The 22,511-nt window shown below is 60.0% G+C and overlaps 4 protein-coding genes across 4 annotated transcripts; 1 reads left to right on the top strand and 3 right to left on the bottom strand.

Annotated features, from left to right (window-relative positions):
• Positions 1-9,618: 9,618 nt before the first annotated feature.
• On the bottom strand, positions 9,619-10,442 carry VTJ83DRAFT_6560 (uncharacterized protein; the record flags this gene model as incomplete). Its single annotated transcript, XM_071013285.1, has 2 exons — positions 9,619-10,293; positions 10,395-10,442. The coding sequence occupies 2 exons, from the start codon at positions 10,440-10,442 to the stop codon at positions 9,619-9,621; spliced, it is 723 nt and encodes a 240-aa protein (XP_070864187.1).
• Positions 10,443-12,055: 1,613 nt separating this feature from the next.
• Positions 12,056-13,114, top strand: VTJ83DRAFT_6559 (uncharacterized protein; the record flags this gene model as incomplete). The annotated part of the gene is made up of 3 exons (XM_071013283.1): positions 12,056-12,083; positions 12,224-12,616; positions 12,930-13,114. 3 exons carry the CDS (start codon positions 12,056-12,058, stop codon positions 13,112-13,114), a joined length of 606 nt encoding a protein of 201 aa, XP_070864186.1.
• Positions 13,115-15,822: 2,708 nt separating this feature from the next.
• VTJ83DRAFT_6558 (uncharacterized protein) lies at positions 15,823-16,962 on the bottom strand (the record flags this gene model as incomplete). Its single annotated transcript, XM_071013282.1, has 5 exons — positions 15,823-15,878; positions 15,990-16,251; positions 16,359-16,434; positions 16,510-16,805; positions 16,870-16,962. 5 exons carry the CDS (start codon positions 16,960-16,962, stop codon positions 15,823-15,825), a joined length of 783 nt encoding a protein of 260 aa, XP_070864185.1.
• Positions 16,963-18,772: 1,810 nt separating this feature from the next.
• Positions 18,773-20,597, bottom strand: VTJ83DRAFT_6557 (uncharacterized protein; the record flags this gene model as incomplete). Its single annotated transcript, XM_071013281.1, has 4 exons — positions 18,773-19,114; positions 19,181-19,345; positions 20,271-20,300; positions 20,370-20,597. The coding sequence occupies 4 exons, from the start codon at positions 20,595-20,597 to the stop codon at positions 18,773-18,775; spliced, it is 765 nt and encodes a 254-aa protein (XP_070864184.1).
• Positions 20,598-22,511: the final 1,914 nt, after the last annotated feature.

The raw sequence follows: 22,511 nt of genomic DNA, 5'->3' as shown, positions 1-22,511 counted from the left end.
ACGCCGGCAGCGCTCAGTGCCTCACCGCACGCCTGGCCTGCCTTAGTGCGGAGGCGCGAAGACTTGCGGTGTCTGACCGCCCGCCGGTTCCTCTCGCTCCCTTCGCCACCCGTATCGTATCTCGTCGCACACAACAGTCAGAGGGGCCCCGGGAGTGCCCTATCGTGCCGACGGACCAACACGAGCGCGCAAGAACGGGAATCTATCTGCCCGAGGACGCGAAGCGTGGTAGTTATGCAACGTTGAGTTGGGAGTCAGCGGCCCAGCTTGAGGCTGAGCTCGCTGCGACCTACGAGACCAAAAAGAGACCCGACCATGGTTGGTTGCAACAGACACCGAGGACCAAAATCCAGCGCCGCCGGCCCGGATTGGTGAGTCACATTTTGGGTTGTGCCGTGTCCGTTTTGCCAGCCTGGAGAAAACGGAGGCCCTGGGGATCCAGACTTCACACCTCCCGTCCTGCTCCCCACATGGCCGACAATCCCAGCTGGACCCTCGATCCTGGGATTCCCACCGCTTCCCCGGCATTGCGCTCCGGGGGCCAGCCCCCCCTGGTTACCCCAGGCCGCCACATCCCTGAGGGGGTGCACCTCACCGCCAAAAACGGGCATGCGAACGAGTAAAGAAGAAACAAGCGCCGACATCCCCCCTGTGGCGTCGATCACGTTCTGGATCCGTCACAAATGCCAGACGACAGCTGGATACGTTGCGTTGGGCACGCTGAGCGACAGGTTTGGCGATGGCTAGTGCGGTTGGTTTCGACAGATGACGGGATCGCGATGCTTGTTTGTGTCGTTGAAAATTGTGATGAGTGTTTGGTCCAGCAAGGTGCCGTCCCCAGTTACCCGCAGGCACACAAACCGCGCAAATCGCTACGAGCCCCCTCCCTCCCCCTCTCTCTCTCAAAAAAAAACCTGCTTTTGATGTTGTGTCTCTTGCTGGTTTGATCGCCCAACGGAGGGATCCAACGCAACAGGAACCTTACCGGTCGATGCGCGGATCAGAATAGGCACATACTAGGCAGCCCAGCAGAGCAGCAAGGTTTGGGCACGTTCTGGCAACTCTCCACACTTCGGATACCCATCAAACACGTTTCTCTGGTGTCTGGGGTAGGCGCCGCCAGCTCGCATGGTGACAAGACGTAGCCTAAATGATGACGCTGACTTTGGCTTAGCTGCGGCGGTTGTTGTGTTGACAAAAACGTCCCATTTTGGTGTGTGTGTGTGTGTGTGTGTGTGTGTGTGTGTGTGTGTGTGTGTGTGTGTGTGTGTGTGTGTGTGTGTGTGTGTGTGTATGTGTGTGTGCGCCCTTCCTTTACCCGCGAAGCAACCAACCCAGTGCGTGCCAATGCCAAACCGGGAAATGGGAAGCGCTGTTTGCATGTGTCCACCTCACACCTACCGCCTCATCCGGAGAGCGTTCGTAGCGGCGGCATTGCAAACCCTACACGTACTCACCGCGTCCCCAATCAGCGTCAGCGGGGCCAGGGCGGTTGAGACGGGGGGGGGGGGGGGGCCAAGAACGCTGCTGCTGCCGCCGCCGCGATAGCCGACAAATGGCGGGGTACCTCTCGAGGGGCACCGCTTCAGGCGATATCGCGGAAGACCTAACCCCTCATGTTGGGCTCGCCGCACTTTGGACGCTCATTTCTTTTATGCCAAAGGCGCCACCATCGGGATCGCGAGGGAATGAAATGAATCATCCAGGTGTCCATGTGTCCACACTTCCCGCCCCGCGCTTGGGCGACGGGCGGTTTCGCATTAGGCCGCCTGAGTAGGCCAGGGTCACACGGAGGCGAGATATCGCGACGAGGCATCGCCAGCTCTCAGTCCAGACTGCCCGCCTCCGTTTTGGCGCAAAAACGGCGCAGATAGGGGGAAAAAAAGGGCCGCCGCGATATCGACAAACCCAAGGCAGGCAACTCGCCATGGACTACATAGCATCGGGCGGTGCGACGTCGGATGTGCAATCAGCCATGACAAACAGGAAGGGGGTTGAAGTGGAAGGGTTGCGTGCAGCAGGGCGCAGCCCTAAGCAAGGGGCCCCGATGATTTGGTCGCTGGGTTTTACGGGCTCTGACGGCGCCCTATGTCATCATGCTTGCTGGTCATCATAGTAAGCTTGCCGGTGCGACGGTAGCTGTTCGGCTGGCCTCGGGAATGACAAAGCGCGCACGGCAAGGAGAACGGGTCAGGCAGCGAGGTGGTGGATGGAGAGACGGAACCGGACCAACAGTGCTTTGCAGCAGCTGCTCGTGAAAGGCGAATGTGCCGCCGATACCACGTAGGTGTGGGTAACGTTATCACCGGTCAAGAGGATGGGTGGGAGAGGGAGGGGAGAGGGGGGGTTGAGCCAGCTTGGGGCCGCATAGCGACGGGCGGCACCGTGGAAACATTGCTTACTTCAGCCTTCATTTTCTTTTGAGGTTGGATGGCGCAAAAGACGAGGACGGATATACTTAGGAACAGGTTGGGTTTGTCAGAATCGACCAAGCCAAGCGCTTTCATTCGAGCGCGTAACCCTCAGCCAACCTTGAGAGCGACCCGACCGAGCGAGGGCATGGAGCATGCACGGGAAGAGAAAAGCCATCAAGGACGACGAAGGGGAGCTGATGTCTTTGATCCGCAGCGTCGTCGGCACCCGGCGACATGTTCGGGTGCCAATGTAGATCGCGCATCGCGGAGGACCCGAGTTCGGCATGCTGTCGGCGGTGTTTCTCAGCTTTGTTCTCACCCAGGAACCCATGCTCCCTGGCCATCCCATCTCAGGTTATCGCACCCGACCCGAGACATAGTAGTACGCCCGGGCCAGGGTCTCGACGGGAGGGCAGTTGTGCCCGCTCGCCACCGCACGCCCTGCAGGTCTGGACGTTTGGCTCCACTGCATGTTGCCGGCCGGAAAGACACAATGCATCGCGGCCCTCGATGCCAGCTCAACGCACAGCAAAATGCAGATCGAGACCACCACCGCCGATCGTGGGCGTCCGGAAATCGGGCACCCAGGTAGTGTATAGTATGGCATGACGGACAGGCCCCATCGCCGCCATCCGTCCCGTCTCCGCAGCTGCTGTCCGACGGAATCCCAGCTTGGGGCCCAAGACACGCTACTCCGTAAGCCACCAACAAATCTTTGGTCGGGCAGAGCTCCGATCTCCCCCATCAACGCACAACCTGTCAAGGTGCATGCGCGAATGCAGGATCGAGAAGGAAAAAAAAAAACAGCCTTTGCATTTGCCAGCGCTAAATCGGTCCTGGAGACGGTCTTGAAACAACCAGAGCAGACCGCCTTTCTGCCGGATGCGTGGGCGTGCGTGTCCGCGTAGCTTGTCGTCGATGCGGGCAGCGAGCCACACTAGCTGAGGTCAACGGACACGCCGGCCAACCCCTTGCGTTGTTCTTACCCCGGATTCATCCCCGTCAGAGGGTCTGGACCTTGACTTGCTTGTTCCACCAACGGATGGCGGCTTGACGGACGGACCGGAAGGCGGGTCCCGCGATCATCCACCAATCTTGGCGCGCCAGGGGGATCATCCACCCGTCGTGGTTCCACGTTCCATGCGTCGTCCGCCGCGGCGAGCAAACGGTGGGCGATCCCCAGGTCCACCGTTTCCACCTCTTGCCGTGCCGGATCGCGTGGGAATCCACAACGCACCGCCATTGCTCCACGCCCGCCCGTTGACCCGCCGGATAGCCGAGGAGGGGGCCACACAACCTGGAACACAAAAAAAACATTTCTTATCAAACACGAGGAGGAGCTCGGTCATGGTGTTGTACACAGTAGAGATGATAGCGCTTGAAAAAGAGACGGAAGGTGGTATCTTGCGGCCTCCCCAAAGAGACACATCACCGACAGCACACCATCTCCTAGTCACGTTTTGGAAGGCACAAGAAAAAGTCGGTCTAGTGTGCCTAGTGTATAGTAGTTTTCTTTTTTGTCTGTGTGTGTGTGTGTGTTTTTTTTCTTCCATTTCGTAATCCAGCATATTTCACCATCAACAGAGCAAGTGACGCGAACGGGGGGAGACTTTGCATGGGCTGGGGCCCTCGGTAACCCTGAGTCGGACCCGGGTTATCGATACCGCGGAAGCCGGGACGCGACGAAAACAACCGGGGTTCGGGCCAGGGTTAGATTGCGAGCCAGACGGGTGGGAAGTGCCCGCCGCGTGGGATGCGAAGCGAAAATGGCCCGGAAACCCTTCCCGGCGCTGTTGATATGCTAATCGAACCGGGAAAAAGAAACGCGGGCGCTCTTCATCTCGTTCCACGTTCTTTTCTTTTTTGGGGGCTTGCCTCATCTGGCTTTTACTATAGGGACCGGTCCCAAGCAGCCGGATACCTCGCGGCTTTGCTCGGTTGAGGCAGCCGGTTGAAGGTTTCCACGGGGAGGGGCAGCAAGACCCTTGGCAGCCGCCATGGCATTTCCAGCATACGCAGTATGTTTTGCGATGGAGTTCTAACATGGAGGAACGGATGAATCGAGTGGCGTTGGTTTCAAGTGGTGTTTGTAACCTGCTATCAGTTCTGCTTCGCCGTGGCCACCCTTCCCAGGCATCCAGGAACCAGCCCGACGCCAATCGTTCTTCCGGACAAAGGCAGCTAACCAGCTCCCTTCCGTTCCCCTTCGTGCGCGTCCACCTGAAGCGCTGCCGCGCTACATAACGTTGGCTTTGACGTGAACCCTTCGCTCCAGCGACAAGGTGGCGGGGGACCAACAAGGTGCCCCAGGGTACGTAGTTCGTCAGGCACAAGTCACGGGTCCCGTCGCCGTGGTGGCTCCGTCGCCAGAACCAACACGCCCCCGTTGCCGTTTTTCTCATGGTTCGTTAACCATAGTATGTAACTATAGTACATAGTTTACCAATGCCGCGGATCACGCAAAATAAAATTAGACCTGCGACGAGGTCCCAACCCAGCGGGACGGTCTGATCAAACAATCAAGCGAAGGTGCTGCTGACCCGGCCATCTGGGACATGAGCGCCTCTCCCTCCCCACTCCAACCCCCGGCTCAGTTGGCGCCGGAACTCTCTCCCCGGCCACAGCCAAGCACCGGGAGTGGCCTCCGGCCCCACATCCCCCTGGTTCCGCGCGCATTGTGTTCCAGCCCGCCGGTGTCTGACCTGCTCCCCTTGCAGCAAAAAAAAAAGAAAAGAAAAGGGAAAAAGCCACCATGCGTCCCAGAAATCTGCAACCCCCTTGAAGGCGCTTCATTAGCTCCCTGATGGTCGCTGCCGGGGGGGGGGGGCCGCCACAGCGGCGGAGTGGGAGCCCGAATGATTTTGGGATGGTACGAGACGCCCGCGTGGCGCACTCGCCTTGTTGCTTCCCCAGACTCGCTATTAGTGAACTAGTCAACTTTGTTGCTCAAAAACAAGAGACGGTGCTACAAAACACGCTAGAGGACCCGGGGCGACGGCCTGGCGTGGGCGCGTGGAGGCCCGTTCTTCATTCGCTTCGCCCTCGCCGGCTTGGTGCGTCCCAGCTGGAGGGCACAGAGGATCCGGGAGCCAGGGGGGGCGGTCTCCCCGGGAAACGGCTCACTTCGCTAACGAGCCGTCGGGTCGCGTCGAGGCATCGCTTGCGCTCGCTTGGGCTGGTCCAGACCCCTCGACCAAGACGGCGAAGAAGGTCGACGAGTTCGACGAGATTGCTGTTTTGGGGAGGTCCGGACGCCTTCGGCCCGGCCCCCCGGCGGACGGGTGCACGTGGACGCTTGTCCGTTGTGCCGCTCCCCCGACGGTCTCCTTCTGGGAAGGAGACCGTCGCGCGAGGGTGTGCAACATTTCAGGGTTTGTTTGCGATGGCACAGCCACCGGCGCTGAAAGGGGAAGTTGGGAAGGCTGGTGTGGCTGAAAAGGGCTGGAGCGGAGTGGGGGTGCTTCGGGTCGGGATTTCGCTCACTTGCTGCTCTCCCCAGGTTTTTCGGACGTGGGGGTTGTCCTACCTGCGATGAAGAAAAGAGGGGCGGGGAGGACGGGAGGGTGCGTGGAGGTGCCTCACCTGCCCGCCTGGTCCCTCCGTTTCTTCCCGACAGCGCGGGTGCAGCGTCGGAAACTCACCTTCCACCACCACGTGGGACGCCAGGCTGGGATCACGATAGCACCCCCACTGCCTTGCGACTTTTATGCGTTCAAGCGCGGGGTGCGGGCGAGGTGTGTTTGGTGTTTCCAAGTTTGTCCTGAGGGCTCATTTTGACGCGCGTGGGGATGAAGAGGGGGCATCAAAGAGCACGTAACCGTCATGATGGCTTTCCACGCAACCCTCTGCCTGCGCGGGGGTGACCAGAGCCCCCAGGCTCACACGGACACACGGATGCGCCCATCTGGCTTAGGCCGGAAGGTGTTGGCATCGCTGTCATCTTTAGGCACAAGCAGACGACGACCCTGGCGCGCGTGTGTGTGCGCGTGTGCGTGTGTATTGTGTGTGCGAGTGTATAGTATGTGTGCGCGTCTGTCGGTCTCACATGCAAAACGGAGCAAAGGCGTTGTCGACGTCATCCAGGTACAGGTACATGTGCAGACAAACCGTGCGAGGCTCTCTCCATGTTTGTGCCCCGGTTCCATGTTTGCGCCCCGGTTCCAGCGGGCAGCAATGAGAGGTTGTCGTCATGCCGAGGCGCGTGACTTTCAAACCACCGTCTCGACGGCCAACGACTTGGCTGCCTCCGTGGCCGCCCAATGACTCTATAAGGCCGCCATTTCGCGGAGCGATTGGAGAAGCGGATCCGTCCACCCAGAGCCCGCCAACTCACTGCAAAGCGGTGACGTCGTCGCCAGGCAGCTCTCCATGGGTCTTCCCAACATCCCCGGGTGGAGATCAACCCGGCAGTCCATGTGGGCCAACTCCGGGGGATGCGGGTCTTCGGCGGGGGACGGGGACGGCCGGGGGGACAAGTGGACCTCGACTTACACGACACCAAACGACAAGAACAACATCGAGGTGAGAGATGAAGGCCGCCCAACCGCCCAGGAGGACTTGTCATCCAGTCGCACATCAACAATAGCCAGCTCATCATGTTATTGTCTCAGAGGAAGCTAGCGGTCCAACGTTGACAGGCAAACAGCCATCTTTCGGAGTGCACACCCCCCCCCCCTTCCCTCCGTTTTCCCGTCCGTTCCCCCGCGAATGGCCTGCGGGAGCAAGGGAGCCACATGTCGAGTTGCGGTGAGGCTGTGCGACAACAGGCGGATGGGTTTGTCCTTGAAGATGAGTCACTTTGCTGTCGGAGGGGTGCTGAGCAAATCAAGCATCCTCTCCCTTTGGTCCTGCTCGGAGGCCACGGCAGCTTGCTGTCCGCAAGGGAGAAAGAGAGAATGTATAGGTCGAAAAGCCATCCGTGTTTTGCGGACCATTGCATCGCCTTCATTCCTTTCGGTACCGGCAGGGTGAGGCTGGGGAAATTGAGGGGTTGCGACCAGTTTGCGACCAGCCGTTGGAGCTGGGCTCATGGCACGGCGCTCTGGCGCGGGCGCTTCTGTCCAGCCGTCCTCGGCTTGAGAGACGATGGAGATTGGTGAGCCTGCTGCTCTGGTTGCGAACACACGACTCGGAACTCGCTCGCTACGCAGGTGACGTTTGTCTCGACTCCTACTCGACAATCCTTCCGCCGTCGTCACCGCCCACAGGGTTCAGCGCCAATCCTAGGCGCAAGGAGAGTCTATCCAACCACAACGAGGGCTCATGTGTTCAATCCGCATTTCACATCCCATAGGCCCTGCCTGCGGGCTTGCCATGATCAACCGTGCATGTCGGATCAGTCACGTTTTCCGTCCCGCGCATACTCCCCGTCCCACTCCCGAGATTGCGAGTTCATTCAGCCCAGGCCTGGTTCCGACCCCCAAACCCCCCATCCAAAGTTCAACGTGACGAGTGACGAGCTGAGCAAGCTGAGTGTGGGAGTGTGGGAGTGTGGGAGTGAAGGGTGGGGGATCCGAGCTCCAATACGGCCATCCGTCACATTTGTGTCACATATGCATCCGATATGTGACGGCCACCCGCGGTTCTCTCGGTTGTAATCACAAAAAAAGCTGCTCAAACGGGAGAAATGCGGGGGGGAGGGTTCGGAAGCAGACAGAGAAATCACAATCGCATCAAGCAAGCGGGCGAAGAAAACGGCGGGAAGGGAATTCTCTAGATGCTTTCTGCATGTCTCAACACGCGGTTAGGTGCCGGGTGGACTCGGGATGGTGCAGGCAAGGGAAGCAAGCAAGCGACCCGCCCTGCGTCGTACCTAGCTCCGACGCTCCCTGGCTCTGATGCGCATGGCGCGTTTGTCCATTGCTATAGTTAGCTATTCACTACCCGTCACATTATCGGCAAGTGTCCTGCTTGATGGCGAATCACCCTCACCGCTGCACGCCTCGCCCTGGGGGAAAAAAAAAAAACGGAGGCCAGTCTTACCGTCTAGTCCAGGGCCGGGCGGATCAGTGCGGCTGGCGGCTGTAATACCTAACAACTGGTGATTATCGTGATGGGGATTTTTTTGAGCATCCCTGTGAAGGGAGAGACATGCTTCCGGTTGAATCTCGCTTCCTTGTCGTTTGTGACGATGCGAGGGGGTTCCAGCTTGGGCCACGGTGGAAGCCGTCGTGCACGGAGGGGAGAAAAATGCCAGACGAGTTAGGGACGAGGTGGACAGCATCCCCGAACCACGGCGCAGAATGTCGGTTGGGACGGCAGACCGGAGAAAGGCAGATCGTGTTGTTGGACTGTATCGTCTGCAGACGGCGCGATTGTGGAAGGGCTTGCGAGGAAGGCGAAGGGCGCCGGATCGACTCGTCACAACAACAACAACTATGAGCCCGGGGGAACAACAACCTATATGCAGGCCAGCCATGGCATGGTTCTGGGCAACAACACATCCGGACGGGACGTCAAGTGCATCAGATCACCATGGCGCGGTTGGGAGCCTGCCTGGTTGCGCCGTTCTTTGCCCTGATTCCCGACTTGATCGATATGACGAGAGGATGATCAGGACACGGAGCGCTGCAAGCGAGGCGACGCCGAGCTGTAACGCCAGCATGTCGAGCAGCCTCCATATACGTAGACTGTTCTGCCTCGAGCCTGGTGGGTCTCCTTCAAGTAATAGATCCTCTTGCCGAGGTAGTGTACCCGAGGTAGGGAGATGAAGTTGGACAAGCCGCAAGGAGCCTGTCTGCCCTAGGGAAAAGCAACCCTCATGCCCAGACAGGACAAACAACGGGAGACGTGTGCTGCCGCGGGAACATTCCAACTCCCAGAGGGGTCCTAGGGCGGGTCCGGGCAGACGTGGTGGAGGGTTCGTCCTTGTGCACAGGCGGTCGTCCTGAACTGCAACGGGGCCTGTGGAGGCAAGATTGAGACATGCCAACCCTTCAGCCGTAGATGTGACGTGACACAGACTGGCATCACCATGGAAGAGCACCTAGCATACCGCAGCGACCCTATCTTCCCAGCATGCATCCCGCCAGTGTTCAGAGCCAAGGAGAAGGAAAGCAGCCCGCTTGCCCAAGAAGCCAACCCAACCCAAAACGCCCAACGCCGCTGGTTCCCTCCGTAAGCCCGTCTCCCTCCTGCGCATCCCGCGCGACTTCGCGCCAAGCAGCTCGCCGTTCCGACCTTGTTCTGACCTTGCTCCGACGGGCTAGCTCCGCAGCGCCTCGAGCCGGTTCCTCATCTGATCCATCATCGCCTCGGTGTCCTCCTCGTCCTCCTCCTCCAGCTGCGGCTGCTTCTGCTGCTCCGCCGGCACCTGCTGCTTCGGCAGCGGCGTGGTCGGCAGCGTCCCGGCCGTCTCGATGCGGTCCTTGAGGATCTCCCCGAGCACCTTGTCCACCTCGGACTCGGCCAGCTCCTCCTCCTCCACCTCGAGATCCGCGTCCACGGGCAGCATCTCGTCAACCATCTCCTCAATCACCCCGGCCTTCATGAGCTCGACGCTCAGCTCCCGCATCGTCTGCGCGAACTGGGGCAGCCGGATCAGCGAGTTGACGTCCTTCATGATGCCCACGCTCGCCTTGATGCTGCCCTCGATGCGGCGCAGCGCAAAGGCCTCGCTGACCTGCATCTGCACGCTGGCGAGCTGGGCGCGGCCCGTGACGAGGCGGTCGGTGGCGCGGCGCGTGCGGACGAGCTCGCGCGCGAAGTCGCGCACCTCACGCTGGGCCTGGCGCTGGCGGGCCGGGTCGGGGGAGCGCTGGGCGCGCTTGTTGGCGGCGATGATGAGGTTCTTGGTCTTGGTCTCGGTGGCTTTGAGCTGGGCGATGTCGCGGTCGAGCTTGCGCATGTTGGCGCGGAGGAGGGCGTTGCATTTGCGGTACTGCGAAGGGAAGGGGAGGGGGGAGGGCAGGGGCAACGTGTTAGGGAGCGGGTTCCTGCTCTTTGCTTCTTCTCTTCCGGGCTGGGGGCTACCAGACGTACCTGGGCCTGCGGGTCGGGCTTTGCAAACATGCTCCGAAGGGTCTCCATGGCTGCGGTGGTTCGCCGTCGCTCGGCGGGGGGGGGAGAGATGGGGGGGCGGCGACGATGCGGGAGAGGCTGGTTGGTGAGCTTGGTATCAGCTCGAGATGAGCGGCTTTGATGGCGACGGATGCGGGCGGTACCCGCAGCGATCGAGGGTGGTCGCCTTGTGTTGCAGCGCCGACGCTGACGTCGTGGTTGATGGCTCGGCGGCGGGTTCCAGGTTGGCGGGACTGGAGAACTGGCCGACCGCCGACGTTGCCCGGGCCCGTGGCTGGGTGACCTAATCAGGACAGGGCTGTCCGGCAGCTGAGCAGACGTCAGGCTAGAGGACCCCGCCAGCTGGCCAGCCGCTTGCCAATGGGACCCCGCAACAGGTAACCAACTATTACCCACTGTGTACTACGCAGTACACAGCACGCAGAACGGGCAGCAGATAAGTTACCCCGCCATGGATTTCCAGGACCCAGGTCCCGGCCAATCCGGGCCACCTATCTCACCTCATCGTTTCGTCTCTGGGCTTGCATGGAAGCCAAGCAATAACAACCCGAGGTAGAACTCGCAGCAGTTTGTGAAATCTCGCCATGAAGGTGTCTTGGGTAGGTACCGTAGGTCAGGTGGGTTCAAGAAGGCTGATTTGGGGCCCGGATATCGATACCGAAGGCAGCTCGACCAATCCTTTTGCTTGCAGCTGTTGGGGGCAGTGTTCCATACCTGGTACTGGTACTATTACAGGTAGTACATGATGTTGGTTGTCGAAAGGCGAGGGTTGTCCAAACAACCAACATGGCTGTTTTTATGGAGAGCCCGGACAATGGCAGGAAGGTTGGCGCTTGATTGCCGCTCTCTTCAACTTGCTCCCCGAAAATGTCCAAACCAACTGTAGCCCCACCTACCTACCTACCTACCTACCTACCTCTTGAGATACCCATGATGTGAGCTTGAACCTGTGGGAAGAGGGGGAAGAGAGAGGAAGAGAAAGGGGAAAAAAAAGGAGAGGGAGAGAGAGAGAGAGAGAGAGAGAGAGCTCCATCATCATTCTCCAACCAAGAGGTCGGAGGTAGGTGCTAGGTGGTAAATTAGCTCGGTACGCCTTCTTCGCCGCTTCCACCCTCACCACCTTCATCATTCTAGAAGCGTCTCAGCAGTGGGAGAAGAACCCCACCTCGAGGCCTGAAACGAGGCGGCGTCAGCCCTGCCGCTTCCTGCCGCTTCACGTCCCCAGGTTGGCCCGTGCCAATTGCGCCGGCCGGTATCTTTGAGCTTCTGGCGATTTCCACCGTGACCCTGGCCATCACACCCAAATTGGCAGCCTCGCGCATCCCACCTTTTGCGCCGTCTCCTCTCTTTTGAACTCCTGGATTCGCAACCACCAACCGCCCCTCTCCCCCTTTCGACCCCCCGTCGTGATCCGACCTCGATAGCGCATTCAATCGCATCGTCACCTTGTCTCGTTGCTCTCAACCACGGCAACTCATCCTCTGCCCAAAGCAAAAAAACCCGCCATCGAATCTTCACCCCACTCTCGCTCACTCAACGTTCGTCCAGCCCCGAGCTACCCCTCCTCCACCAGCTACCAACCATCGAACTACCAGCTCACCTTTGGTCCCGAGCAGATCGCAATGGCCACCACCACAGTGACGCCCGAGGGTAAGCCTCCGCGCAGTTTGGAGATGGGAGAGAGTTGGCAGCCGGCGCCGTTGGCATGGCCGTCGCGGCTAGCCTTGCCGGCTCCCTCGGAAGCAGCCTTCTTTCCTCGCAGGTTCCCCAGCGCTAACACGCACCGCCAGTCCTCTGGGCCCAGCGCTCGTCCAACAGCGACCCGGAGAAGAACTTCATCTACCTCACCATCAAGGTGCCCGACGTGCCGACGGGCAAGTTCAGGCTCGACCTGACGCCGACCACCCTGTCGTTCGAAGGTTACTCGGACACGCTCAAGAAGACGTACAAGCTCGACCTCGAGTTCTACGCCGAGATCGACGAGAAGGAGAGCAAGATCAACCACTCGGCTCGCGATGTCGAGCTGAAGCTGCGCAAGAAGGAGCTCAAGGAAGAGTACTGGCCGCGCCTGCTCAAGGACTCCAAGAAGGCTCATTTCCTCAAGACCGACTTTGACAAGTGGGTGGACGAGGACGAGCAGAACGAGGCGGCGGATGATGACTTTGCCAACTTTGGCGGCATGGGTGAGTAGCATTGGGGTTGTTTTCTTTTGGCGTTGTTCTTCTTTTTTCGGCCCCGAGATCCCAGGGGCGCAGACCACTGCAAAACCCATCTCCACGACGGCCTTCATGTTCCTACCCTGCCCCCTTCTCTCCCACCTTGTTTTCCCGTTTCCTTTCGGGCTAAAATGGAACCTTAGGGGGGCTGCCCGGGGGCATGGGTACGTGAATGCCCTAGGTTGAACGGTCTCGGAGATGCGCGTGCGGCGGCGTGTTCTAGCACATTGGCACATGGCGACAGCCCTCGCGCCTCAGACGGCTAACGCTTGGCTTCTAGGGAACGATTTTGGTAACATTGACTTCTCAAAACTCGGCGGCGGCGACGACGCGGGTGGCGACGATGACGACGAGTCGGACGACGACATGCCACCACTTGAGGGCGAGGAGGAGGAAGGAGAGAAGAAGGAGGAGAAGGCCGAGGATATCGTGAGGGATGCCAAGGAGGTGGTGATGTCTTCGTAAGGGAGGGTAGACCAAGAAATCAGATCGAGGTGTCTCGGGCGGAACCTGCAGGGTCCTCGATGTCGCGGGATTTTGAGACCACGGAACCTCGGAAGGGTGATCCCCCCCCCCCCCCCCCCCCCCCCCGCGCGCAGCGCATCAGCCTCTGATGCTGCGTCGGCGCACGTGGTCAAGATCCCGAGACCAGTGATCGGAGGCGGCCCGCCGAACCCTCCGAGACCAGGTGTAGCCCTCAGCTGGAACCCCTACCTTGCCGTACTTTGACCTTGCCTTGCCTTGCTCTACCTTACCTACCCTACTTTAGGTACCTAGGCAAATCGAATGGTTCGCTGCCTCCGGACGGGAAACCAAGTTTGATCACGTTTGAAGCGCTGAGCCACAAGGCTGCTTCAAGCTGACAGCAGGGCAGGGCGCAGCGAGAAAAGGATGACTACGTGACTGACTGGCTGACTGACTGACTGACTGACCGGGACTGACCGACGTGCGATGAAGGAAGAGAGGTACGCAGGCACGCCCATCTCGCACCTGGGTGCATACCTAGGTATGCTGGGAGCGGCCCATAGCATGTGAGACAAGCCTGACGATGACACGGCATCACAGGCAGTTCGAACCGCAACCGACGCCGGGTCCGAGACGGCCGTAAGGCGCTTCGGATACGGCACCCCCCAGGAACACAAGCGGAGACCCCAGAGACACACAGCAACACTTGTTTCTCTGTCGTTCGCTTCGCTTCCCGTTGTTCCATCTGCATCCGTTCCCAAGCGGCCACCACCTTGCACACCCCGATCGGTTGTCTCGTGACAAACCCGTCAACCTCATCGCCCAATGCAACGTCCTGAGTGCAAAGCAAACATGGCAATGTGCTTACCCCGCGACACCGCCGCATTGAAACCGTACCGACCTTTGGCCTCGTGCCAACAAAACGCCCAACTGACCTGACCGACTTGACGTTGCCGCCGCAAGCCACTCCCCACAGCCAGCAAACCGTCCATCTACCGTTGCCTGCAGTCGGGCGGCTGCACCCCCCCCCCCCCTCCCCCCAGCCCATCGGACTTGGCTCGGACGGTTCTGTACCGTGGTGGCACTCAAATGCCACAACCTCGCAGGCTGGACAGTGTATTAACTTATGCCTGGCTTCTTTGTGTCGTCTGTTCTTTGACAAGCTGGGCGGCCTCGGGCTCGCACTGCCTCGAATGCGAAATGTGAATCATGGAAGAGAGCGGGGTTCTCTTTTCGATTTGACCGCCTTTGGCGCCCCTTTGCTTCTTGGGCTTGGGCCTGAATGGCACTTTAAAAGCACCTGGCTTAGCGGGTGTCTTTTGGTGTCTCGTCAAGACCTGCAACCTCCCCCCTCCCCCAACCCCTTGTCTTCCGGGCGGTACACTAGCATCGCTAGCCCTTGTTTCCAGCTACCATCCGTCGTGTCTGCTAAACTACGGAAAGGCAAGCAAGACTCAACAGTTTGGCACGGGGCAGGATCCCGACGCATTGATCACTGACTCGGGATTCGTTGTATTTATAGTTGGGTGGCCACCGCCGCCACCACCACCACGAGCTTCTTCTACCTGACAGCATCGCCTACACTAGTTGCGGACTAGTGCTGGTGTTTGGCAGCGAGGGGCTATTGGGTCCAGCAGAGCCAGACGGGAAGAGCCAGGCGGAGCCCGGGCGCTTATACACATCCACACATACCTATCTACCTACCTACCTACATACATGTATACATATACACACCATCGCACTCACGAGCCTTGCTACCTGATGCCTACCTTACCCATTCAACCTCCCCTACCTTACCCATAACGCGCCTTTTGCTGGGTGGACGGACCTCGAGTTTGCTGGCATCAACCGCATATCGTCGCTCCACCACTTACACCCGCCTTATACACCACTCTCTGCCGCCCTCAACCACCCAGCCAACAACAATAACAACAACAAAAATGCCTTCCCGCTCCTCCCCATCCGGCGCTTCGCCGCGCGCCGAACCCGCCCCGAGCCCTCGGAGCAGCACCTCGTCGTCGCTCTCGGCGTTCAGCACCGCCGGCTCGCTGCTGTCGACGTCCACCTCGGCGTCGGCCGCCACCACCATCCCCCCGGCCGACGAAACGCCTTATCTCGCCAAGGACGCCGCCGAGCTCTCGAGGCTGGGGGCGTGCATGGTGGCGTGGCCGTCTGACGAGGTCTGGTGGCCCCCTCTGTTGGACTGAAAGAAAAAAAAAAAAAAAAAAAGAGGCGCGCGATTGGGGAGGGAGGGGAGCCAGGGGCTGGAATGCATTAATATAGTACATTGGTCAGGAGAATCGGCGCTGTGGGTGGGATTTGGGATGGGATGGCGGGCGTTAGGCGGTTAGGCCGTGGGGTATCATTTTCTTTTCTTATTATTTTGGGCTACGGCGAGGGGAGGGAGAAGGAGAAGGAGAAGGAGAAGGAGAAGGAGGTGTTTTCAGGGCCTTGCATTGTAGGATCATGATTATGATTATGCTGTTTTATGACCATGACGATACTGGCGATGATGATGATGATGGGTGGCTGGCGTTTGACCGGGTGTTTTTCCTTTGGGTTTACGGTTCTCTCTCTGTCTCTCTCACACACACACACAAAGATTCAACCTGTTTCTTCCCTCCAATTACCACTCCTCGGAGCGCCTTCTTGTCCTGGTTCTACCCATCAACGCCGCCTCCCTTGCCACGAGAGACAGACGAGCTCGCTCACTCGGACTCGGGGCATTGCCACACCGGCGGCCCCGGGATGGTGTAGTCACCCGCTGTCAAACGTCCGATGGTCAGCTCCATGCCGCTCTGGGAGGGTGGGTCGTCCTCGGGAACGGAGGAAAGGGGAGAGAGAGAGAGAGAGAGAGAGAGAGAGAGAGACGTACGGGTCCAAACGTTAAAAAAGATCCCCGGGTCGTCATCCTTGTACGCGCCCGGGAAGCTGACGCGGTACTCCTCGGGAGCCTCGCGCACGTTTCCGCCGGACGTGATGGTGAGCTGGTGGCAGTGGGGGTAGAACTGCGCTTCGCCCTTCGCCCAGGCCGAGTGCAGCGCAAGGATCTCGTGGCGGACGAGGTAGTGGCCGGGGGCAAGGCAGGCGGGGATGGTGTAGTTGTAGCCCTCGTTGGTCCACGACATGAGCTTGGTCTTGTACGCGGCATGGGGTTAGCCTGGGTGGTTTGCTCCGCTGCGTGCGTGCGTGCGGGGGCAGGACGGGGTTGTCGTTGATGATGATGTTTGTATCAGGCACATACCACTTCCCAGATGTCGTCAGGCCAGACCTTGTCGGTCGTGTACCGGCCGGCTTCGTGGATCTTGAAGAAGACGGGCCTGTCGCGCGCACCTCGTCGTCAGCGTTCCCCTCTCGCGCTCTTGTCGGCGGCTTCCCAGGCAGGGCACACTCACGCCTCTCCCGGTTGCCACGTATCGCATCCCTCATCCGGGCACCTCGCCATGTAGGTCATGATCGGCCCCATGTGCGAGTCCGGCCAGTAGGTCCAGCGCAGGTTGACCTGCGAGCCAGCCGCGGCGGGCGCGTGCAGCGGGGCCGGCTCGGTCCCGATCTGGCCCTCGGCCGTGCTGCCGCCGCACTGGAGGTCGATCGACGTCACGTCCAGCACGGGGCCGTTGGTCACGAGCTTGCGCGAGATGCGCGGGGGCGCCCACTCGCCCATGTAGGGGTCTTGGTACGGGTGGTAGAGCTGGAGCAGAGCGTGTTAGAGAGGGCGTGGACATGGATGGAACTGAAGGAGAGGGGAGGCTTGCCTGGTAGAAGACGCCCCCGATGGTTGCATTGTCGACCCAGCCGTGGGCCGACACAGAGGTGGCGGCTGCCAGGGCGGCGAGGAGGTACTTCATGGTGGCGGCGGCGGCGAAGTCGGTGACGGCGGTGCGCTCCTCAAGATGGGCTTGGCCTCGCTGGTGGTGAGGGAGGAGGGGCTGTTCCTCTCCATGCCGTCCCTTTGCACCCCAGCTTTAAATACAAATGAGACCGCGTCCGCCAGCCAGGATTCACGCCCCCGGCGCTGGAGGAGGATGCTACGGTAAACGGGCAGCGTATATTGCGATATATTGGCGCCGGCGGTCGCAGCCGCAGTACCTGCGTTGGGTCCAGCGATGGCACTCCAGATTCGCGCTCGGTGCTGGGCCCTACCATGCCTTGCTGTGTACGCAGTACTGTCTAGACGCAGTTCCCATTCATCCAAGGCGACCCAGCCGACCGCGTCACTCGTCGGACTTGATTCCTCCGCAGTCCCGGATTGGTGCCTCTTACACTTACGTAGTACTTCCCTTACTCCCCACGCCTCCGGCCCCCGGATCCCTCAACAACATGGGCCCGACCACGATTGCCGAGCGTGCCATGGCATCGGCACGTCGAGCAAAAACGCTAAGATATTATCCCGTCCATACAGCATGGGTAGTTCAAGCTCTAATGCACGGCACGTTTCGTTCGATACAGGCACTAACCGCTTGCTTTCGTGCGCAAGCTTCTCCACTGCGCCGTTGGATGGTCCCAGCACGATGCTGCATCACTTGATCCCACCGTGCCTGGTTCGTTGATGTCATTCCCGGCATCCATGCGTAGTCGAGGGACGTACCTTCGAGAGCGGCGCGCCGTTCAGCCTCTGGTGCATTGGGTATTCAACATCTGCGCGTCTTGTGTTGCTCCGTGCCATACCAGACTGTTGGTCGGTCACCATCCCCCCCATGTGCGTCGAGGGAGTCCGGACAGGGAGAGCCGCAACAGCCGTGCTCGACGCGCGCTCGGAGGGTCCGAAGCTCGTTCATTGCTGGTCGGACGGTCCCAGGGAAGAGCAATCCCGCGACCAAGTGCCGATCCTTGGCTACCGAGCCGGACGGGGCTTCTGAACGGGCAGTGACCGACTTCGCGGGAACGCGAGGGTCCGCCCGAAGGGACTCGGGAGGGTAGGCTCGTGCTTGGGACCGCTTCAGCACCCACAAAACGTCGTCGATACGTCAGGGAGCTTCTCATCCGAAACGTCTGCCCCAGGACTCGCACCGCCCGCGTTGCTTTATGCGGACATCTCCGGTGGCCCGAGTCCCCAGGAGCCAGCGGCCCGTCAACCCCCTTGTCCTTGTTCTGCAGACCACCTACGGTGGTGATTGGCTCATCCAGACTACTGTGTAGAACGTTTTGAGTCCAAGAGGGTGAATGAATCTTGGTCGCGTGTGGAGGTCCTGCGGAGCACATGGACGGCATCGGACCCCTGGTACTAGAAACAGAGAAACATCAGAGAAGACACGTCGAACAATCCAACATTGGATCCCTCACTCGAGTTTACTGCGAGTCGACTGCATGGCATAGAAAAGCACCCCAAGATATTCAGTCGTTAGGCAAAGGAAAGGGCCCCTATTCCCACAGCAACCACGCTGACATTACCATTGTCTAAAAACAAAGCGCTCAAAATATACAGCTCCCCGACAAGCGTTACCGAGGTGTCAATCTGTGATAGAGAGAAATGCAGCAACGTCGAAGCTTGCGTCCGACTGAACCCCCGCCTGTAAAACCGACCCGACCCGAATCCCATTTCGTACACGTGATGATGACGCGAAACCCGAAATTTGACGAAAAAGATCCCATGGTTCCTGGCCATCGCGGCCCTATTCCTCTCCTGTAATAACCCTTGTATTTCGTGCTTCCCCTCCTTCAAAGAACATCCTCCTCCATGGGCGCGTCGCCGCCCGCAGCAGCGGCAGCGGCGGCGGGAGCGGCAGCGTTGGCATTGTTGTCGGCCGCGTTGGCGTTGTCGAAGTAGTCGGCCATCTCGGAGTCCAGCTCCTCGGCCGTCTTCTTGACGGGGCGGTGGCTGCGGCCGCGGCGAGGCTTCTTGGCGCCCTTGGCGGCGGCGCCGGCGGCGCCGGCCTTGGCCGTGGCGCCGTTCTGCTTGACCGTGGCAGCCGACTTGGGCTGGGCCTTGGGCTGGACGATGCGCTGGGCGAGCGGCTTCGGCTGGGGAATGAGATCGGCGGAGGCAATAACAACCTCGACCTGGAACGGCGTTAGAGCTCGGGAACAGGTTCGAGAACACACCATGGCGGGTTTCCCGAGGCCTACCTTGACGGGCCTGTTGTCGATCAGAAGGCCGTTGAGGGTCTGGAAGGCCTTGCTGGCGCCGTCGGCGTGTTGGAAGGTGACGTGCGCAATGCCGCGGCTGACGCCGCCGGGGCCGTACGAAATCTCAACCTTCTTGACCTGGCCAACGGATTGCTGGAAGTATTCCTATCGAGAGGGGTCGGTGGTTAGCGTCAAAGGAACGACGGTGGAATCGCGCGCGCGTTGCATCGTGACAAGGTCGACGGGTCGAAGTCCGAGTGGATATCCATCATCGCAGGTCGTCCGCCAGGGAGGGGAGCCAGAAGGAGAAGCGAGCGAAGCAGTGAAACCGACAACTCGCAGGCAAAGCCACGTCCGACATTCGCTGAGACCGTTCGACTGACTCCGTGCCCGAGGACCACGGAACCGTTGTGGAGAGGCGACAGTGCGTGCGGCGTGACCCGACCGTGCTGAAAAATCCCAACCCAACCTGGACTTGCGCGTCCCATTCCAAGTGACAAAACTCGTCAAGAGGAAACAATGCCGCTGCGCTGCCGAACGAGTTCGACGGCAAGGGCATTCGGAGCTCCACCACCGGGATGAAGCCAGACACTCCAAGCATGCGTTCGGGAGATGTGCGAGAGCTGCATGCATCCTCGGTTCACTGCCAGGCTCGCTGGAGCGCCGTCATCGGTCCGGTGACCAGCCGGCCGAGACGATGCGCACACCTCACCCAGCCAGGCGCGTCTGATGACGCCGTCGCCCTCCAACCGACGCCATGTCTCCAGATGACGGGAGCTTGCCAGGCTCGCCCTGGGTACATGGAGTCGCAGTTACGGTCGGGGCTCGCTCGACTTCCAAGGCTCGAACCCTTTCGGGTTGCGGAGCCGCGATGGCGCAAAGAGGCGGGAGCGGTTTCCGGGCCTGCGCATCGAGGGAAGGAACTAGGCATCATGACAGCCGCCTGCGGGCGCTGGGGAGGGCTGTGAGGGGGACCAAAGGACCACCCTCATGGTCCGCGGAGGACCGGATAGAGAGTCATAGAACGCGCGGCGAGAAAGATGCGTCGACGAGAGTCCGCAGGCATCGGGCCTCATCGGTAGTAACATACCTTGATCTGCGCCTCGGACACATCCTTGGGCTGAGGAAGCGTTAGCAGCCGTCGCGTCAATGTCCATGATGGGGGTGAATTGGGCGCGTCGTGACATACCAGGTTGCTGACCATGATCTTGCTTTCGCCGGTCAGGCCAGCGCTCTTGGCAGGGGACGGCTTGGTTGCGCCGCGGGCGGGCTTGGTGCTCTTCTGGATGCCACCAGCCGGGGCCGTGTTGGCGGGCCGAGCGGCGCCGGACGAGCGACGGGTAGAACGGCGGCGACCCTGAGTCTTCCTCTGGCTCGAGAGGATCTCGTCGAGAGACTTGTCAAGCTTGCCAGACATGGTGGCGAATGTAGGATGTGTGGTCGGCGCGAGGAAGACGGGGTTTCTTGACAGGCGAATGGCGAAACGACAGGCGCAACCCTTGGTGTTTGGTGGGCGGCGCGATGCAAAGGCGGCTTGTTTGGCCTTGGCTTGTCGTTGGGAAAGGGTGGCAGGTTCGAGAAGGTGGTCGAGAGTCACCTGTGGCTTGGTGCCTCGATGGTTGCTCGACGCGCGTTCGACTCGCGATCGGTGCCGTCAGGCAGCAAAGAGAAAAGATGGTCGGCTTGTTGGAGGAGGTGGTCACTGATGGTAAAAGGAAAGGCGTTCTGGCAGACGGGTCGATTTGCAAGCCCAACGCGATGAACGAGAGTGTGGTTGTTTTTTTTTTGGTTGAATGGCAAAAGGTTGAGAGAGGCGGGTGGGTTGGAGTGAGAGAGAGAAAGGAGGAAGGGCGAAGCGGGTCGCGCGTTTGGGTTGCGCGAGAAAAGCTGGAGCCAGGGCGGGAAGAAAGAGACCGGCCCCCCGGGGCTTCCAGCTTCTCCAAGGAAGAGCGCGCAGAGTCAGAGTCAGGCAGCCAACAGAAAACGCCAAGGCTGCCCCGAGGCCGGCTCAGATGGGCGCAGCGTGTCCGTATAAGGCCGCCTCCTTACCTAATCTGGATTAGCCGTAATGGGGAACGCCGGATGACGCTGGGACCGTACGAACGCGTAACCATGTCGTAAGCCACGCAGCCAATCAAACGTGTGATGGCTGCCAGGCGTGCCTAGTGTACAGAGCATGAGCTGGTCTGGAACGCTGGGGGGCGGTGCGGTGCGAGTCTCGAGGTGATAGCCTGAGCCTGGTGGAGGATGGAGGGCAGGATTCCCCCAGGTATTATTCATGACTCTGGGGGATTTCATAGAATGGAACGGCAGCCAACTGACAACAAAGAGGTTTCAATATTTCAACAATAAAAAAAAAAGAAACAAACCAGAGGTCCTTGATTTCGCATGCTTCTCTCAGGTGGTATCATTGAAAGTCATCCCGACCCTCGCCGCAGGCATCGCGGCCAGCATGCCTACCCCGTACCTATCAACCTCGCATCTTTCATGACCACAACCTTAGTAGGTCACCTTCCCCTTTCCCCCACGTCCACAAAGGTTCTCCAGGACGGATGCCCAAGACTGTTGGGGCCTGTCCATTCAAAGCGATTTCCCCCTCCACGTGCCGCTACCGTTCGACCGGTCGCCAACTGTCCGTCTCCCTATCGCTTGCCGTCCAGGCCAAGCCCCTCCCGATGGTGCCCCTCCCCCTCCCATTGCTTTTTCGGTCTCAGAAAAAAGAGGATGCGCTCAAGCAACACACGGGGTTGCCAATGTGCACCCCTCCGGGACGATGCCCAGAGCCCGAGATGCTGGTCGCAGTGTGTCGCCCGTGCCTAGCTGCAAAGTCGTGGCGGCGTCTTGCCATCTCGTGCAGCTTGTCTTCCAGTCATTCCGCCATGCTGTCTATCGTGTCTTTGCCGCCGTGGTCTGCGCCCCCGATTTCCTCGCCGCTTTCTCCTTGACGGCGCCGCTCTCGTTCTTGCCGATGTTGACTTCGAGGAAGTGGTACAGGATGATGAGCAACGCCGCCGCCGAGCCGAGCACGATGGCAAGGCGGTAGAGCTCCGTGTCGCTGATCATGGCAGGAGGGGGGATCGGCGTGTGCAGTAGGTCGATCGAGAGAGCCCGGAGAGGGGGGTTTGAATCAACAAAGCCGGAGTTGCTGGGGAATCAATTCGGGAGAGGGTCGCTGGGCAGTGGTTTGGGTGGGATGGCTTGTCGTCGCGGGTGCTTCTCGAAGGCGCGTGGATCTGGACAGCTTTCCAGAGCATTGGCGCTTGGCACCGGAAGGGAAGCTCAAGGCCTGGTCCGGTCGGTCCAAGGTGCAACGACAAGGGTAACGTTACCA

Source organism: Remersonia thermophila, chromosome 6 (assembly GCF_042764415.1).
Source record: "Remersonia thermophila strain ATCC 22073 chromosome 6, whole genome shotgun sequence".
Lineage (NCBI taxonomy): Eukaryota > Fungi > Ascomycota > Sordariomycetes > Sordariales > Chaetomiaceae > Remersonia > Remersonia thermophila.
This window is presented reverse-complemented; position numbering and strand designations above follow the sequence as displayed.